This window comes from Cnephaeus nilssonii (genome assembly GCF_951640355.1).
Source record: "Cnephaeus nilssonii genome assembly, chromosome: 16".
NCBI classification, from domain to species: Eukaryota; Metazoa; Chordata; class Mammalia; order Chiroptera; family Vespertilionidae; genus Cnephaeus; species Cnephaeus nilssonii.
This window is the reverse complement of record NC_137087.1, coordinates 56,500,628-56,520,404: the sequence shown is the minus strand read 5'-3', so window position 1 is coordinate 56,520,404 and position 19,777 is coordinate 56,500,628. Positions and strand designations below refer to the sequence as shown.

The 19,777-nt window shown below is 47.5% G+C and overlaps 2 protein-coding genes across 2 annotated transcripts in view; both read left to right on the top strand.

Moving 5' to 3' along the window:
* Positions 1-4,272: 4,272 nt before the first annotated feature.
* PRDX3 (peroxiredoxin 3) lies at positions 4,273-13,487 on the top strand. Its single transcript, XM_079792922.1, has 7 exons — positions 4,273-4,367; positions 5,949-6,084; positions 8,063-8,204; positions 9,198-9,333; positions 10,369-10,472; positions 11,998-12,163; positions 12,698-13,487. The coding sequence occupies exons 1-7, from the start codon at positions 4,332-4,334 to the stop codon at positions 12,749-12,751; spliced, it is 774 nt and encodes a 257-aa protein (XP_079649048.1). The 5' UTR covers positions 4,273-4,331; the 3' UTR covers positions 12,752-13,487.
* A 1,996-nt stretch (positions 13,488-15,483) lies between these two features.
* Positions 15,484-19,777, top strand: part of SFXN4 (sideroflexin 4) — a 20,696-nt gene continuing 16,402 nt past the window's right edge. Inside the window, exons 1-3 of the mRNA XM_079793686.1 lie at positions 15,484-15,626; positions 16,963-17,028; positions 18,932-19,006. Of these exons, the coding sequence (XP_079649812.1) occupies positions 15,588-15,626; positions 16,963-17,028; positions 18,932-19,006 (180 nt within the window). The 5' untranslated portion in view covers positions 15,484-15,587. The remainder of the gene's footprint in view (positions 15,627-16,962; positions 17,029-18,931; positions 19,007-19,777) is intronic.

Below are 19,777 nucleotides of genomic sequence, written 5' to 3'. Positions count from 1 at the left end.
TATTTTGCAGCCCAGTTGAACCCATCCCTCTTTATCCCCAACTTCTCCATCCCAGAGTAGGAATTTCAAATAACTAAAAGCCTCTCAACTTGATTTCAAATAACTAAAAGCCTCTCAAGGTGTTTTCCCAAGATCAAAGAGCCTTCTTCCCCTTCAGATGAATTTTTCCTCCACCCTTAGCACAACAATAACAACAACAACAATACCGCTGGCCTAAATAGTTCGTGATTCCTTTTCCTCACCAACACTTCAGAAATATCAGTGCCGGGTCACAGAGCATGTACCATTCACACTAAACCTTACTGTTTGCAAAGCATTTGTATGGGCTCCATCTCCCTGCCCTGTGAAGGCTCGCTCAGTGAGGGGCCCCAGCTCATGTGCAAAGAGAAGCTGCTTTTCACGTCCCCATGCTTTTTGCTTTTTGCCCTGGAAAGAGGAAGAACTCAGCAAAACCCAGAGTGATGTTTGCCATCTCTAATTGTAGCCCCAGCTACCAGAATGTTAACTTGTGGTTCCAGGGAGGTATTTTCCTAATCATCATAAAAAGCAGCATCTAGCTTTTCATCTGTCTTTCCCTCCACGAGGCCCAGAAATTCTTCTCCCAGACCGAAAGGGAGAATCTCAGTGACTTTCTACTCTTTTGGTAACGAGGACAAGGTCCGTTTGTCTTTTTCCTGTAGGGAAACAATGTGTGTCCTTGCTGTGACAGCTAGAGAAAGCTGAATAGGAAGATGTTTTGTTCCAGAATAAGTGTGGAAAGAACGTTTTGGCTACCATGTCAGCCACTGTTTACTCACTCACTTGGCAAACTGTTTCTGAGCCGCCGATATGAGCTAGGCACTAGCCTAGCCACTGGGGCCACAGAGATGAGTAAGACATGAGTTCTACCCTCAAGAAGTTTACAGTACGGTTAAGACCCAGACACGGCAAAATAAAATTCCAATGTGATATGACAAGAGCGATGAGAATGGGAAAGACATGTGTCTGATGCCTTCTAGGCACCTGGGAGCGTTCTCTAACCTGCATGGATGGAGAAGGAGGTCAGGTACAGCTTGGCAGAACAGAGCTGATATTGGTGATAAAATACCAGTCACAATTACCTTTCTTGGAATGCACAAATGGAGGGCTCTGCCTGTCCATCCAGAAGCTTTGGCTGTAGCCCAAGATGAGCTGAAGGCTACTCATTTTGCAATTCTGAACAGGTCATTGGAAGACTCATGTATGAAATTCCTTCTGGGTCTCTTGTCCTGAGATGCTAGGGTATGTCACTCCCCTTAGGGCAAGGGAGATCAACCTTTAGACAGAGATCAGCAGACCAGGAAACCAACATGTCCACTGGGTAGTCCCTCTAATGTCCCAGAGCCAATGAATCCTGTGTGCCTTGACGAAAGCTCTTTAACCGCAGGCAACGGTCTCAGCATCCTGTTTGGAAAAGAAGCAACAAGCAATGAGACTTCCTCTCGAGCGTCCTAGAGACTTGGGAATTGGGCTGCTGAGTTGGGCCCCTGGTTGGTGTGAGAGAAACAGTAATGCTGTGTTGAGCGTGCCTAAAATGCCCATGTGAAGAATGACTGTGGAATGATTGTGATTTGTGGAGATAAAAATTACAAAATGGGCCTGGCTGATGTGCTCAGTGGTTAGAGCATTGGCCTGCTCACCAGTGTTGAGGGTTCGATTCCCAGTCAAGGGGACGTACCTGGGCTGCAAGTTCGATCTCCACCCCAGGTAGGGACGTGTGCGGGAGGCAACCAGTCTATGTGTCTCTCTCTCATCGATGTTTCTCTCTCTCTCTCTCTTCCCTCCCCTCTCCCTTTCACGCTCTCTATAAAATCAATGGAAAAAATACCCTCACTCCTTGGGAGAGGGTTAAAAAAAATTACAAAATGTCCTAGCATGATTTACATTGAGGGAAAAGGCAAAAGGATACCTATAAGACAGTACATTCTTAAGATGAAAATTAAACCATGTATTAAGAGAAAACATAGCCCTAGCTGGTTTGGCTCAGTGGATAGAGCTTGGGCCTGCAGACTGAAGCGTTCCGGGTTCAATTCCAGTCAAGGCTCATGCCTGGGTTGTGGGCTCAGTCTCCAGTATGGGCTGTGCAGGAGGCAGCCAATCAAAGATTCTCTGATCATTGATGTTTCTATCTCTCTCCTTCTTTCCTCTCTGAAATCAATTTTTTTAAAAAAGAAAACAAAAAATGTAGACACAAGTTAATACTGTAGAAGAGAACTTTTTTGAAAATTGTATCAAGCTATTGGACACCCAATAACAAAAAACTGAAATTTGCATCAAATTTAGAAATGGTCAAGATTTCTTTCTAATCCTAGCTAAGACTCATTTCAGGCAGATGGGGGTCTGACAAGCATCTTACCATTGTGGTCTCCCTTATTACTCATAGTTAGTTTTTTTGTTTTTGATTGATTTTTTACAGAGAGGAAGGGAGAGGGAGAGAGAGTTAGAAACATCAATGAGAGAGAAACATTGATCAGCTGCCTCCTGCACCCCCCCTACTGGGGATGTGCCCACAACCAAGGTATATGCTCTTGACCGGAATCGAACCTGGGACCCTTGAGTCCGCAGGCCGACGCTCTATCCACTGAGCCAAACTGGTTAGGGCACTCATAGTTAGTTTTAAAAGAAAAAGAGAATTAAGGTTTCCTGGGTAAGAGCACAGGGTACAAGCTCTAAGGCAGAAAATTTTGAACTGGAGACGGCAGGTAGGTAGGTACCTGGCATCTTCCCTTGCCTTCACTTCATGTCCCTCTAGCTTCCAGAAGAGCACAATTTGAGCCTGTTTGGAGATCAGTGCTTATGCAAAAGCCTCATCCTTCACTCCTGAGTGAAAGGAGGAGGGGGAAAGAGGGGCGGTAAAGGGGGTCAATGGGGAAAAAAGAAGGACATCTGTAATACTTTCAACAATAAAGATACTTTTTTAAAAAAAAGAAAAAGGGAAGAGCAATTTTATCCCTTGGAGAAAAACAAACTGTATTCAAAGTCTGTGTCAGCTGTTTGAAAATGTAGCATGTCTGCAAAATTATAACTAATATCTACTTAACCCTACTGTGGGCCAAGTACCCCCCTAAGTCTTTCGCATGCATTGTCTCCCTTTTCACAGCTAATGCTTTCAGGTAGATGCCATGATTATTCCCATTTTACTGACTGATGTGGAAACTGAGGAATGGAAAAGTTAAGCAACTGGTCTAGGCATAATGCTCAAGGCACCTGCCCTACCTCCCAAACTGGAAGTGACAGACCAGGAATGTGACCCCAGGTCCTGGTGGCTCCAGAGCCCTGCCATTAACCATTAAAGCAGTGTTTTCTCAACCAGGGGTGACTTTGTCCCCCAGGGGACATTTGGCAATGTCTGGAGGCATTTCTGGTTGTCACATCCAAGTAGGAAGACAGGAGCAGACAGACCTAAGCAAAACACACACACACACACACACACACACACACACACACACACACACACACAATGAGAATAGAGGGGCAACACCAGGCAAGTCCCCAAGATGATGAACCTCAATTGCAGAGGCAGAACAGGAAATAATATGCAGGTGACATGCAGATTCAACAAACTAAGTTGGTAATGCACTGCCTGGTGTTTGGAAAATACCCATGTAGTGTCTTCAACTTGTCTCCTTTACCCCAAGGCCCCTGTGAGATTTATATCTGTTTAATGAGCTTCCTCTGAAGTACCATGCTTACCATTGAGGACTTAAGTCTTCCTAATGGACAGAAAACAAAATTTAAATTTGTCCCAATTCTCCCAATTTTGGGAAGAGAGACCAAAATGGAAGCCCACACACCAACCCAAAGGTTTTCAGGACCCCAAAACCTTGATGTGTCTTACCCACTTAGCTTATTAACAGACTACAATTGCATTGAAATTAACTCCACGTGCAGGAGCCGAAATAGGAAAGAGATCTTTTTGAAGAACAGGTGTAAACAGTAATCCACACGGGCTAACAACAACAACAACAAATCAGTAGCTCATGTAGAAATAAATACCTAGCTCCCCACCTGAATTAGTCCTTTCTAGGTTGGGGCGACAATTAGAGACAAAGTATTGCTTTCCCAAGTGTTCAGCCTCAGAAAAGCCACAACAGGAATTTACCCCTCACCACAGGGGCTGCGGAACCCCCCAGGGACCTTTACACGCGTAGCACCCACAAAAGGAGGCGAGGCTGGGGCTCCCTCCCGGCCCGCCTCGGCTCCAGCGCAGGCCCCGCCCCCGCACACGTGGCCCCGCCCCTTCCGGCCCCGGCCCCGCAGGCCCCGCCCCCTCTGCATCTGGGTGCTCCCCGCTGCTCCCGCGTGCACGGAAGATGGCGGTCGCAGTGGGAAGGTTGCTCCGGGCCACGGTGAGTGCCTGCCAGCTGGGAACCAGTGCGGGGACACTGTGGTGGCTCCGAGGACGCGCTTCCCAGACCAAACCCCGCTCCCTTGCGGTCTGGGGGAGTCTCGCTCTTGGAGGGTGACCGCGGGTAACGGACCCAGAGGCCTCCTCTAGGAAAGGCTCCCTGCGCCTGCGCAGAACCGCCCTCCTCCTCCTCCTCCCCCCCTCCGGTCCCCTCCCCTAATTCCTCCTCGCTCGGAGTCGCCGGTCCCCAGTCCCGAGCACACGGTCCTGGGCCCGGAGGCGGGTGACCTGCCCCAGGTCCCGGTTCTGTGATAGGCGCTATGACCTTGGAAAGTGACTTCGCCTTCCCGAATCTCAGTTCCCTTTCCTTACCTGAAGATGGCAAGAATGGTGCCTACCTCGAGGAGTGGCCGTGAGCATCCACCAACTGCTGGATGGAAGCCCAAGTGCTAAAGTAACCCAGGTGCTGACAGGCAAAAGGCACTCCTCTCCCGCTCCCCGCGTCTGCCCCTTCGCCTTTGTCCTGGCAAAAGGCTAGAACCTTCTTGCTACCCACCTTCCCCTTACTCATGGCCGGCTTCAAGGCAGTGTCTTCTTTTTGAGTCACGCCGGACGGTAAAATTGAGCAAACATTTCCCTTGAGCCCCATCCAAATTCTCCTGGAGGCTGAACTTTGCTCTACTTGTTTGCTTGTCCGTGGGGCTGGAAAGGCCTTGACTTTTCTAAGGAAAGCCTTGCCATGGTAGAGAGTCGCTGCATATTATTCTGGCAAAGAGGTTTAAGTACACGGGGCCTTGCCAAGTCCCCTTGTTGTTGTTTTTTAATATTTTTATTGATTTCAGAGAGGAAGGGAGAGGAGAGAGAGAGAGAGAAACATCAATGATGAGAGAGAATCGTGGATCAGCTGCCTCCTGCAGGCCTCCAACCAGGGATGAGCTCACAACCCAGGCATGTGCCCTTGACCGGAGTTGAACCCAGGACCCTTGAGTCTGCAGGCCCACACTATCCACTGAGCCAAACCGGCCAGGGCTCCCCTTGGATTTTGAAGCCCAGGTGTTGCTCTTAAGAGCATGGAGTCTCTATGGACTTAGAATTCCCCTTTCCCTTGCAGTCTTTTTAAAAATTTGTATATTCAAATAAAAAGTATGTGTTTAAGAAGTACAACGTGATGATTTGATATACATATGCTTAGGTGATTGCTGCAGTCAAACTAACGAACATCTCTCTTCCCAGTTACCTTTGTGTGTGTGTGATGGGTGCTCCTGAAATCTGCTCTCTGGGCATATTCCCAGTGTTCAGCACCGTCTTATTCAGTATAATCATGCTGTACAATAGCTCCCTAGACTTCATCCTGCATACCTGCAACTTTGTATCCTTGGACCAACATCTCTGGCCGTCTTGAAGGAGAAGGAAGCAGAAGAAATGTTAAGGACAGGGAGACCCAATCCATGCAGTCAGAGTTTTGGGTTTGGCATTTGGTTCCTAGGAACAAGGACAGCTGAGGCTTATGGGCTTTCCGCAGGGCCAGCCTTTAGCCACCTTGCTGGGACGACCTCCTAATAGGACGTGCTTCTCTCTCCAGGTTGCCCGACATGTGAGTGCCATTCCTTGGGGTATCTCTGCCTCTGCAACCCTTAGGCCGGCTGCTTCTCGAAGGACATGCGTGGCAAATGTGTTCTGGCCTGCTTCCAGTCAAGCGAAACTTGCCTTTAGCACCAGTAAGTGTTAATGCCTTGTTTTGACCCAGGTAATGGAAACAGGAGTCATCATCTCTGGGCAGGGGCTCTGAACCCAGCTACACGTTAGACTCACCTGGGGAGCTTTTTAAGTACATTTTCATTGATTTCATAGAGGAAAGGAGAGAGAGATGGAAACATCAACAAAGAGAGAGAATCGCCGATCGGCTGCCTCCTGCACACCCCCCACTGGGGACCGAGCCCGCAACCCCCGCACATGCCCTTGGCCGGAATTGAACCTGGGACCCTTCAGTCCGCAGGCTGACACTCTATCCACTGAGCCAAACCGGCCAGGGCTCACCTGGGGAGCTTTTAAAAACATATTTTGCCTTGGCCGGCTTGGCTCAGTGGATAGAGCATCAGCCTGTGGACTGAAGGGTCCCGGGTTCAATTCCGGCCAAGGGCACATGCCTGTGTTGAGGCCTGATCCCAAGTAGGAAGTGTGCAGGAGGCATCCGTTCGATGATTCTCATCATTGATGTTTCTATCTCTCTCTCCTCCCTTCCTCTCTGAAATCAATAAAGAAATATATTTAAAAAAACATATCTTGCCCTAGTCCCACCCTAGTTAAGTCAATCTCTGGAGTGAGACCAGAACATCAGTATTTTTTTTTAAAATCTCACCAGGTGATTCTAATGTGCAGCCAGAGTTGAAAATCACAGGAAAACTGCCCTTGGGTCTTACGTCCTTGTTGCTTACCAGAGGTTTTAATCCTGTGTTGAGGAGCAGGGTGGGGAGAGATGACTCAGATGCCCTCTGTGGCACGAAGGGGTGTCAGGTAAGTGGGTTGGCAGACAGCATGTTGGGAACTGAGGCTTCAGGATTCAAACCTGTGTGCCGGCCGCAGTGGGTCACGTTAGACCGGGGACTCCTCCATGATCTGAGGGGAGCATATCTGTTTGAGATTTACACTCCATTTTCTAGACTGGGCTTCGCTGAGATCAGCCTCAGATACCGAGTGGTATTTGAAAATGGCTCCTTTAAATTTCTCTCACCTTTTATAACGCTTGTAATGGTTTGAGGGATATACTTCAGCAAAGCTTTTGTGTACAGGTGAAATGTTCTAAAAAGTTTTACAATTTTATCACCTTGGAGCATTAACAGTTTCCTAGTGGTGATTTGATGCCACGGAATGAAAGCTTTCCTTGTTACCGGTCCCAGGCGCCCACTCCCAGCAGCTCCTAATGTTTCTGAGGCCCAGGCATCGGACCTGGGATCTCTTTGTCCCTGGCCTCCCAGATACAGGCATGTCCTCTCCAGCGCTGACACATCTCTTGACTTCTTTCCTTTTTTCCTGGTCTCTCTACCACACCCTTCCCCGGCATACTCCTCACTCAGATAACTGCAATCTCCTAACATCAGCCTCCCCTCCGCGTGCTCCCCTTACCCTCCCCTACCAGAGTCCTCTTCCTAAGAGCAGCCAGCCCCTCTTCCATCCCTGACGTGAAAAACTCCAGGGACTCCTTTATCTCTTCTTTCAAGAACAGACTCATCGGCCTGATAGTTAAGGGCCCTCAGAGCATGGCCTTCAGCCATTCTTGCTTTATCTGCTCTTCTCCCACACACACCTGCTCTGTCTGTTCTGATCACACTGTGCCACGGGCTATTCCCCACATTGACCCTCTTCCTGCCTCCATGCCATTTGCCCTGTCCCATCTGGACTTGGCAGAATCTGAACCATATTTAGGATCCATGTCCAGTTTCATGTCTTCCTTAATTCTCTCTGATTCCATTCCTGACATCTTCAGCCATCTTTTTAGTTTCCATAGCACTTTCCATTGAATTTGTGTACAATCCAGAACTATGGGAGGAAAAAAGAAATTTGCCTAAGATGTACAGTTGAACTGATTCTTTTAATTAATTTATGCTGCCAAGTAATTATTGTGCGAGGTTTAAATACAATCAGATAGGTGCTTGTTTTAGCAAACGACGAACTCTATATGCCTGTGGGTTTTTTCAGGTTCCTCATACCATGCTCCTGCCGTCACCCAGCACGCACCCTATTTTAAGGGTACAGCCGTTGTCCAAGGAGAGTTCAAAGAACTAAGCCTTGATGACTTTAAGGGGAAATATTTGGTGCTCTTCTTCTATCCTCTGGATTTGTAAGTACCTGTGATGCTTTTATGTCATTCTGAGAGCAAGCAAGGATCCCTACACACTGACATTGCCTGTATCTAGTTAGGCTTCTTGTCAAAGGAGGGATTCTTTCTGAGCCTTGATTACTGATGGCCTTGTTGATACAGCTTGCATCTGTAGCCACTTTACAAGTAACAAATTTAGAGGATGGAGAGGCATTCTTTTTAAAGTGGTAGGGTTTTATAGCAAGACCGTACTCTTACTGAAGACTCTGGACTGGTGGTTCCTGTAAGCCAGTCCATGAAGAAGTTTGCACTGTTCTAGAAGAAAATGAGGAAAGTAAAGATGATAAAATTAGTTTTTTTCTTTAAATATGTTTTTGTTGATTTTTAGAGAGAGGGGAAGGGAGAGGGATAGAGATAGAGACATCAATGAGAGAGAAACATCATCGATCCGCTGCCTCTTGCATGCTCCCTACTGGGGATCAAACCACAGCCTGCACATGTGCCCTGACTGGGATCTAATGGTGACCTCTTGGTTCCTGGGGTGATGGTCAACAACTGAACCCCACCGGCCAGGCAAAATGAGTTTTCTTATAAAGCTACTTGATTGATTGATTGATTGATTGATTGATTGATTTGGGAGAAAGAGAGGAGAAAATATTGATTTGTTGTTCATTTATTTATGCATTCATTGGTTGGTTCTTGTATGTGCCCTGACCGGGGATCGAACCTGCAACCTTGACGTATCGAGATAATGCTCTAACCACCTGAGCCACCTGGCCAGGGTAAAGCTACTTTATTTAAATAAAATTGTTCTTTATTTTTAGACTATCCTCCCACCCCCACCCCATTTTTGGATATGGTTCTTAACTAGACAGGTGAGTCCAGTCAGGATGGTTAGCCATTTTGCCTTTTTCATCTTTAGGAAGTCAGACTAGTTTTCAGAGTACCTATTGTTAGGATTTTAAATCCTCGTCTTTAAGTTCTCTGATGAGAGTCTTTACCCTTTTTCTCTAGCACCTTTGTGTGTCCCACAGAAATCATCGCTTTCAGCGACAAAGCCAATGAGTTTCATGATGTGAACTGTGACGTTGTCGCCGTTTCCGTGGACTCCCACTTCAGCCATCTCGCCTGGATCAACACCCCGAGGAAGGTACAGACATCCTTCACCCCGCCTTTGCTCTCTGATCTTAACACCTGAAAAGATCCACCGAAGACTAAGCTGGAAGCTGTTAAAGCATGAGTAGTCTGAAATGGCTATTTGTAGGTCCTCACCTGCTGGCAAATTCTGTTCAGCTGTGTCTGTGTCTTCCTTGGCATTGTATTGCATGCTTCTTTACTCCCCACTACGTAATATTTTCCAAGGTGCAAACTGTAACGGAGAGCAGGCTCAGCAGGGCGGTGGAACAGCTGGGTCTGTTGCTTCCCCTCCCACCAGTACCGTCGATCCCATGTACCCTGTCGATCCCATGTACCCTGCATGGCTTGTGAGATGGTGGTTATGTTCTCTGATTTCAGTGTTCTGCATGATCAGTTTTTTTGTGTGTTTTTTTTTTGCCTAAAAACTTACGTGGGAGAATCAACATTTCTAACTAAGCTGCTGGACTGTAGATACCAATTATTCAGTTTGTTTACCTACTTTTCCATTTCTATGCTTCAGAAATTAACCTTCAACTAGATAAGAATATAAAAAGAGCCCTGGCCGGGTAGCTCAGTTGGTTAGAGTATGGTCCCGATATGCCAAGGTTGCAGGTTCGATCCCAGGTCAGGACGCATACAAGAAGCAACCAATGAATGCATAAATGAGTGGAACAACAAGTCAATGTCTCTCTCTCGCTCGCTCGCTCAAATCAATATTTAAAATAAAATAAAGAAGAATTAGGAAAAGAAAGGTCTGTAGTATTAGCTGGGTTTGAATCCTGCCTCTGTCCCTTCTTAGCTGTGACCTGGAGCAAGTGACTTATCCTTCGTGCTGCAGTTTGCTCATCTGTAAATGGTGGTGATAATAGTATCTGCCCCAGGATAGTTGCTAAAGGAAGTGAGCCATGGAACTGAGAGCAGTGTTGGGCCCGTAGTTGGTGCTCGGTGGCTGCTGCCTATTGCCATGAATGTTGGTGTCACACCTCGTGTACCTGGCCAAGGATGTGAGAGCACAGATAAGAACCAGCCCTGTTTGCATTTTTATTAGAATGGCGGTTTGGGCCACATGAACATCCCACTGTTGTCAGATTTGACTAAGCAGATTGCCCGAGACTACGGTGTGCTGTTAGAAGGTCCTGGTCTTGCACTAAGGTAAGATCCAGTTCCTTACGAATTTAAAATTGTTTTTCATGTTTAGCACCATCCCACTTCTTAGGGAATTTATAGAGACCTTGGTAAAGCATTTGGAAAACCAAAAATCCTTAATTTTAGCTTTTTACTAAGCACCGATGAATGCCTCATTCGAGGGTTGGCAATCTTTCAGAAATAGCCCAGACATGTTTGTCATTGTCCCCCCTTCCCCTTCACCCCTCCCCCAGCACCACCCTGTGTCTCTTTCTGAAGAAGGATATCGTGTCTTGATGTTCATACTGCTCCACTCTTTCTGAGAGCTGCTTTCATGGGGGGGCACATTCCTGGCATCTTTGGAGAAGGGGAACTAGCAGGGTAGAAGTCAGTATCCTGGAATGGGTGAGATCTCAAAAAGCTTTGGAATCAAAAACAGCTGGAGTGTGTGTGTGTGTGTGTGTGTGTGTGTGTGTGTGTGTGTGTGTGCGAGTGTCCGACCATGTGTCCGTCCGTCCATCCATCCAAGTTCAGCTCCTAAATAGCTGTGTGACTTAGGGCAAGTTATGTAACTTCCTTGAGTCCCAGTTTTTCCATCACTAAAATGAGAATGTACCTCCAGGTTGGTTGTAAAAACTAAGCAAGATGAGGCAGCTAAAGTTCTTAGCACAGGTCCTGGTAGCTGGTATGACCCCTGTCTCAGCATGCCATTTCTGTTTTTGTGGATTCTGTGGTTAGACCTTTTTTCCTTTAAGTGTGAAAGCTTTCTGCCTTTAACAGTCCCACATTCAAGCTCCGCCTTACTGGAAGAGATGAGAACAGAACGTACCTTAGAACTGGCATCTTGATGGCCGATAAGTGAAGGAGGGATTGGGTGGGACTTGACCTCCAGAAAGCAGTTTTATAGGGGGATTAAATGGTGATGGAAGGAAACTTGACTTGGAGTGGTGAACACACAGTACAATATGTGGATGATGTATTATAGAATTGTACACCTGAGACCTATATAATTTTATTAACCAATGCCACCCCAATAAATTCAATAAAAAAGAAAAAAAAACTATTCTAAAATAAAATACATGTAAGTTTCAAGTGGGTTCTTCCTTTAGATTTCTGCTCTGCATAGACTTAATTCTTTCTGCAAAAATTTTCCCATGGGATTTTTCCCCCCGTGTACCCAAGAATTCACTCATTTCATAAGTATTTACTGAATATAGATAAAATACATCTGTATCCCTTCCCATTTGCTTATGGTTTCTTGCCAAGAGTTGATACAGCCGCCCAAAGAATGCTTGCTAAGTCACTGATAAGGAAAGAAGTCTCTGCTCTCTGTGATCCTGCGTGACATTGAGGTCCCATTTGTAAACTTGACCGACCGCCTGTTTTCCATGGCCTGGTCCAGTCCTGCCTAACACTGACAACTTTGTTTTAAGCATGTGATAGCACTTAATAAGTGCTTTTTTAAGGGGAGTTAAAGCCAGAAGAGGGTAGAAGTTAGATTCTTTCTCCTTCGGGGGCTGTGGATGTACTAATGAGGACAGTTGTGATGCAGAGGGCTCTTCATCATTGACCCCAATGGAGTCATCAAGCACCTGAGTGTCAACGATCTCCCCGTGGGCCGGAGCGTGGAAGAGACCCTCCGCCTGGTGAAAGCATTCCAGTTTGTGGAGGTCCATGGGGAAGTCTGCCCAGCAAACTGGACCCCGGATTCTCCTACGGTAGGTTCCCTTTTCAAAAGCCCTGGGGCCCCAACAGAGGATCCCAGGTACTCACTGCCTCAAGGGCTGCTGGCCTGGAATATCCATAAAAGGAGCCCTCACTTGGAGCAAGACCACAGGTGATGCGCAAATGAGTGAAGCTGCTGAGCGGTGGGACCCGTGGTGAGGCAATCTGTTAATGCAACTTTCATCCACGTATTTTAAAGGAAACAGGCCAGCATTGGAAAACGTTAAAGAATTTTAGGGTAGCCTAGCTGATATGGCTCAGTGGTTGAGCATCCAATCTATGAACCAGGAGATCATGGTTTGATTTCTGATTTGCTGGCTTAAATCCCAGTAGGGGGTGTGCAGGAGGCAGCCAATCAATGATTCCCTCTCATTGATGTTTTTCTTTCCCTCTCCCTTCCTCTCTGAATCAATATAAATATATATATTTTTCATTATTTAAAAAAAAAAACCTAAAAATTGAGAATTTTTAACTCACTTTTGAAACTACTATCTTAAAATCAGCTAATTAAATGTTTGTATTTTCAGATCAAGCCGCATCCAACTGCTTCCAAAGAATACTTTGAGAAGGTAAATCAGTAGATCATCTCACGTACACCTGCAGCTTCTCAAAAGAACCACAGTTGGAGCTCATTTTTAGCATTTCAAAGATGATTATGTGTAGAAAGCAAAAATCAATTATGTTTGCATTCATAAATAATACTCTAGATGTTTTGTTTTTGTAACATTGGCTAAGGCTTTTTAAACATGCTTAGGTACTAACTTGAGTCCTTTATTGGTAACTTCTTGATGGCTAGCTAGCTTATAGACTGCCTAGTTCACCTGTTTCTTTGATCATGTCTTCAATGGGAAACTCTCTTCTTAGCCAGACCTGAACCTCTGTGTACACCAGTAGCGAAAGCCTCTGATCAAGAGTCCTGAAATTTTCTTTCTGAATTTCTTTGTATTAAACTGAGGTGTGTTTTTTTTAAGATTATAGCTTTAAGTTTTAGTATTAGCAGTATAATTTAACTCTTGGAGTGGAGATATATTTGATTGAAACAATGTGAATCATGTATTTAAAAAAAAACACAGTGGCAAAGTGACCTAACTGATCATGCATGCTCCTCATCCCTGAGATTTGTAGTTTCAATAGTTATTTTGTTTATTTTATTTGTTAGCTGACTGAGTGTCTGCATACATTTCTAAATATTGATTGAAGGTAATTATAGAGGATATTTATTTAATCCAGGAATTGCATTTTGAAATCATTATAATTATATTTTCTGAAGCGCTCAATGTAAAGCATATAATAAAAAAATAAATATATTTTAAAATATTTGCATTTTTAACGCCATTCATTGTTGGTCCAGCTGTTGTGGGCTCTAGTATTCTCCGACTATGCCAGCAGACATTTAACTTCACTCGGGGCCCACAGAGATGAATGAGACGATGGCTCCATGCCCAAGGAGCTCAGTTTATGGGGCAAGAGAAAAATGGAAGCATCTGTTCATTATTTCAATAAGCTCATGACTGCCTTCCATATGCGAGGTGCTTTTTTGGAGGCACAAGAGTGAACAAAAAAGACAAACCTTTTCCTTCATGCACCTCCATTCTAGAGGGGAAAATACAATCAACATAATAAAAATACATAGACTGGAAGGAAAATGAAGTGGAGCGGAGGCTAGAGCAGAGTTGCAGGTGTTCTAGATAGGGTTGTCAGGGAAGGCCTGGGGAGAGACGTCTCTCCGGGTCTGCTTGCTCATCTGTAAAATGAGGGCAATCGTTGTACCTATCTTAGGGTTTTGATGAGGATAAAAGAAATAACATGCAGAAAGAGAGGGAGTTAGGGAGACAAGAAGGTGCTAGGCAAAGGCCCCACGGCAAGAGGGTTTTTGTGGGAATGAAGACTTGAAGGGCCCTGTGACCTCACAGGAGCAATGAAGGGGGAGAATGCTCATGAGCCCCGGGTGCCTTAGGGGCACTCTAAGGGCTTTGGGCTCTATTCCCAGATGGGAAATATCAGGAAGGTTTTGAGAAGAGTTACAGCATCTTGTTCTAAAACGATTATTAGCACCTTTGTTAAGGCTACACTGCAAGGGTCCAAAAAGGGGAGCAGAGAGGTCAGCTGGGCTGGATTGGTGACACTTGGGGGTAGGACCAACAGAATAATACGGGTGTGCTCAAGACTGTGGTACAATAAATGTATTCCTGGGTCATAAGGAGGGCACTTTACCCAGCTGTGGGCATCAGGGAAGGCTTCCTGGAAGAGGAGGTGAAGTGTTGAAGATTATTGAAAGGTAAACCAGATGGGCTGAGCAAAAGGAGCTGCAAAGGCACATGGGCCTGAAGGAAACCATGATCTGGTTTCATGTTCCTGGAGGGGAAGGCAAGAGAGGAAATAGGTCGGTGGGGTGTTAGTGCCCAAACTGAGCACTTCCAAAGGGCCTGCGCCATATTAGGGCTTCTACCTCTTTTCTGTCATTGATCCTCAACCAATCCCTGAGTCGGTACAATTAAGTGACCTTGTACAGATTCATAAATAGACCCGGAGAGATTGACTTGACTAGGGCCACACAGCTAATGGGTGGTGCTAGTTCCCCAGCGAGGACTCCCGAGGACCCCGGGACACCCTAAACATCCACACTAGCTTCTACCAACACACAACCCCTGCCCATCCCACTGGGCGAAGGGTAAGGGGCGGCAGGAAGGAGGAAGGTGCATTTTTCTCTCTACCAATTGTGGCTACTTGATCTGGTTTTGCCCCAGAGCTGGGGAAAACACTATACTCAGCTGGGTTTCATGCTCTGATGTAGACCTTCCTCCATCTTTTTGAAATAAGGAGTCCACGTTTTCAGTTTGCACTGGGCCACCAAAATTACGGAGCGGTTTTGATTATCCCCTGGCTGTAAGGGACAGCAGAAGGGATTTTCCAGGGTAACGTCCAAAGCTTAGGTGACCGCTCCCGCCCGGAAGCGGCCTGTGGACCTAAGGGGTGGCCGTGCAGGGTGGAGATGCCCTGGTCTGTGGGAGAGGTGGGCCCACAGGAGTAGTGGGTGCGCCGGGACCGGGGCAGGGGGGTGTAAGTGTGGGATCTGGGGGCGTTAGAAGGCGGTGACACGGAGCAGCGCCAGGAGCTGGGACAACGGGTGACACCGAGCAGCGGGGATGAGCAGCCGGGACCTGACAGCGGAAACAGCGGGCGCGCGGGGCGCCGGGGCGCCGGCACGTGGAGACACCCAGCAGCCGGCGCGCGGGCCGGGGACTGGGACCGGGTGCGCGCACGCCCGGGGCGGGGCACGCCGCCCGGCTCCTCCTCCTCGCCGGGCCGGGCGGCCGCGGCCTCTCCGGCCATCACGTTGGTCCCAGGAAGACGCGCACGAGGAGGAGGAAGCGCGGGGGCGTGCGGGTTTGCGCGGGCAGCGGCGCGGCCGCCCGCATGGAGCCCAACGTGCGCTTCTGGATGACCGAGCGCCAAGTACGGCCTGGGCGCGGCTGGGGCGGGGCGGGCGCGACGCGTGCAGTCGCCGGCTGGCCCCGGTGACCTTGGGCAGGCCACGTGGTCGCACGACCCCCTCCCCACCGCCTTCTCCGGAGGGTCCTAAGGGAAACCCTAGCTGTGACCCCGTGTCACCTCTGCCCCAGGCCTGGCTAGGGAGGGGCGCCCTGCAGATCGCCCTGCAGAGGAGTCAGTCTCCCCTCGCAGGTGCCCGCTCTCTGCAGCCCAGGCTGCAGCTGAGCTTGGGGTGGCCTCAGGGTGGAGAGGAACAGGTCCTCCCAGGAGTCCCCGGCCTCCCAACCTCCGTAGGCTCGGCCACTCTCGGAGCCTGGGCCGCCGGGACGTCACACAGGCCCCGCCTCGCCTCCAGGTAGTGGCCAGGGCTGCGCTGTCCAATAGCAATAGGACGGGAGTCACTTGGTAATGTAAAATTTTCCAGTAGCCAGATTACAAAAGGCAAAAAGAAACAGCCGAGATTAATTTGAGTAATATATTGTATTTATCCCAGTAGATACAAAACATTAACATTTCAACGTGTAAACTGTATGAGGATTATTAGTGAGATATTTTACATCTGTTTGTTTTTTTAAAATCCTCACCCAAGGATATGTTTTATTGATTTTCAGAGAGAGAGAGAGGAAGAGAGAAACATCTGTGGGTCGCCTCTGGGAGGGTCCTGACTGGGAATTGAACCTACAGCCTAAATACCTGCCCTGACCAGGAATCGAACCTGCAACCTTTTGGTCTACAGGAAAACACAACCCAACCGAGCCACCTCGCCAGGGTTACATCCTTTTTATGGTCTTGGAAACCCGGTGTATGTTGTACATATACATCTTGATTTTGCCGGGCCACCTATCCAGGGCTCCATGGCCGCGTGTGGCTAATTGGACAGCACAGTTCTAGGACGTTCTCTTTCAGCAATCACCTGAAGGAGGGCCCGGGTCAAATTTTTTAGGTGGGGAAGTAGAAAAGGGACAGGGAGCCCAAGTGGTCCCGGCAGAGCCAGGACTCGAACCCTGTGAAGTCTGGGGGCTTTTTGAAGCAAACCATAGCTCCTTTCTCCACATGTCAACTGCTTAATTCCTCAAGGGCAATTTGATACTGGAGTGGTTCAGAGCACAGGCCGCTGAGTCTTTGCCCGGCTGGGTTCCCTGGAGTACATTGGGCCCTTCTCTGCCTCAGTTTTCTCACCTGTAGGATGGGGATTCTGGGAGATGCTACAGGTAGACAACCCCATTAGGTTGTCAGAAATAATGTTAACCATTAACATCTTCGTTGTTCTGCTGTTAACTTCTGGGGTGCTTTTCTTAAGTCTTTTTTTCAGAGATTTCTTCAGTGGACAGAATTATTGGATCCTACAAATTTGTTCATTTCAGTTGTAAGTATTTTTCTTGTTTTCGGGGCTCATGGATTTTACATTTTATTCGGAACCAGGAAGACTGTGTCCCTTAGGAGAGCAGGTGAAATAACAATCCACATAGATCACCATGCTCTTATTAGTCCTTCGAATGAGCTTGTTAGATTGGAAGGGTAATAAGTAAAAGTGGGCATCCAGTTAACACCATGGTCGGCAAACGGCGGCTCGCGAGCCACATGCGGCTCTTTGGCCCCTTGAGTGTGGCTCTTCCACAAAATACCACGGCCTGGGCGAGTCTATTTTGAAGAAGTGGCGTTAGGAGAAGTTTAAGTTTAAAAAATGTGGCTCTCAAAAGAAACTTTAATCGTTGTACTGTTGCTATTTGGCTCCGCTGACTCATGAGTTTGCCGACCACTGAGTTAACACGAGTACAAGCCCTGGGCCAGGTGCTGGAGGTTCAGAGAGGATCAGACAGGCCTTGCTGGGGATGGAGGACAGACTGACCATGCTAGTCCCAGGCCTTGCCCTAGGGATCTAAGGGTGGGGTGTCGCAGGGAATTGGGGAGGGTGTTGGAGGAAGGCTGAGAAGGAGAGGGGACTGTGAGCAAAGCTCAGGGGAGGAGAGCGGGCCACCCCGTCTCCAGGGCTTTGTATGCAGGGGACCCAGCCAGTTCTTGAAGGACCTTGTGTGTCATTCACGAGGTGGCTTTGCTTCCACGTGGAAGATGGTGTGAACCAGGTGTGGCCGAGAGATGTAGGAGAGACACCCTGTCACCAGCAATGACCCTTAAGGGCCAGACTCAAAGGGACACTCTCATCCCTGTGCTCAGGATGCTCCCGTCAGCCTTATTTATAACCGAAAAACAGGAAACGACCTGAATGTCCATCGGCCGAGAAATATGATGTGGTATATTCATACCGCGGGATATTGATTAGCTGTTCAAAGCGACAACCTAGTTACCACCATATATGAAGTAGAAACATACAATATATGTGATGTTAAATGGGAAGGCATGGTATCTGTGATGTTTAGTGGAAAAGCAAGATGCATAATACAGTACTTATGCGAATTACAAAAAACACACCAATACTACGTATTTGACTATGGATACATGTATTCATGTGTGTATACGTATAAAAAGCTGGACTGGAAGTTTATACCTTGAACTCGTAATAGTGGTTACTTCTGATAGAACGGGGAGGGAAATAAGACTGGGTCCGTGGTCAGCAAACTGCAGCTCGCGAGCCACATGCGGCTCTTTGGCCCCTGGAGTGTGGCTCTTCCACAAAATACCACGGCCTGGGCGAGTCTATTTTGAAGAAGTGGCATTAGAAGAAGTTTAAAAAATTTGGCTCTCAAAAGAAATTTCAGTTGTTGTACTGTTGATATTTGGCTCTGTTGACTAATGAGTTTGCCCACCACTGGACTGGGTGATGGCTGTTTAGGGGTGGGGGTGGGACGGGAGAGAAGCCAATACTGCTGAATGTTTACAGTTGTTAATTCTGGATGAGGGGATTCTAAGTATGTGATCATCTTTTGTATTTTCTGTATTTAACTTTTCCCCTCAAATTAAGTAAAAAAGAGAGGAACTAAGACTGCACTGATTAGATGTGGGGTGAGGGAGAGAGTAGGGGCTTGCAGGTTTCTGACGCACAGCCAGGCCGACGGTGGTATCGTTCTCTGAGACAGTTGCCCTCGGAGAAGAACGGGGAGATGGCAGCCCCGGTGGGGCCGGCTGCTGGAGCGGCTGGGAGGTCCCCCTGGGAATGACACCTGGGACGACCTTAAAGGAAACTCAGTGGGTGGAGAGCCTTGGCTCCATGCCCCATTGAAATCAGGTGTGACAAAGCCTGTGACTCAGATCTGTGGATACATCGGAGCAATGTTAAGCTCATGGCTCGATTTCTTTATATTTGATTTCAGAGCAAAATAGAGAAGTCGAGGCAACTATTGTTAACAAATGAAGATGGGTCTGTTTATGACTTGAAGGACAAAGGGGTATGTATCACCTGCCTGGTTCAAGTCTGGGTGTGGTTGCCTGTGGGGGATTCTGCCCTCAGATGCTCTGAAAGCTGGTGGAGCTTGGTCATTGAAAACAGGGGATGCACTTTTTTAAAAAATATATATTTTATTGATTCTTCACAGAGAGGAAGGGAGAGGAAGAATAGAGAGTTAGAAACATCGATGAGAGAGAAACATCGATCAGCTGCCTCCTGCACATCTCCTACTGGGGATGTGCCTGCAACCAAGGTACATGCCCTTGACTGGAATCGAACCTGGGACCTTTGAGTCCGCAGGCTGACGCTCTATCCACTGAGCCAAACCGGTCAGGGCAGGGGGTGCATTTTTTGAAATGGGGTTTGTTTTTTCATTGTAGTTAGCATTCCTTCTCATGAACCAGATTAATATTAGGTGCCAGTAGTAGAAACCAGTAATAAGGAGAAAAAAATCATAGGCTTTCTCCCATGGAAGGGATATTAGTGGGGATTCTCTATGGTCGATTCCTGGAGCCCTGTGGCAAATTCCAGAATTGAGGCGAGTCTCCCAAGTCTGAATCTATTTCCGGTGAGAGGCCGTGTTCCGGGGCCGGGTTCCATTCCTGCCCAAAGACTCAAACCAAGTAGTTGATAGCTGCTTTGCAGTGAGCGTGTGGGCTTTTCGGGGCCCACAGGCATCAGTCCCGGGAGGCAGCCTGTGCAAAGCTCCCAGATCCAACTTGTTTTTCTAAGAACTTGTTGGGGCCGCTGGACTTAGAGGCTGGCTCTGTTG

Excerpts from the sequence above, each read along its gene's own strand:
- PRDX3 (XM_079792922.1), top strand. The coding sequence starts at position 4,332 with ATGGCGGTCGCAGTGGGAAGGTTGCTCCGGGCCACG. Across the intron at positions 6,085-8,062 it reads GAAACTTGCCTTTAGCACCA|GTTCCTCATACCATGCTCCT; the intron begins GTAAGTGTTAAT and ends GGGTTTTTTCAG. Across the intron at positions 9,334-10,368 it reads GGATCAACACCCCGAGGAAG|AATGGCGGTTTGGGCCACAT; the intron begins GTACAGACATCC and ends CATTTTTATTAG.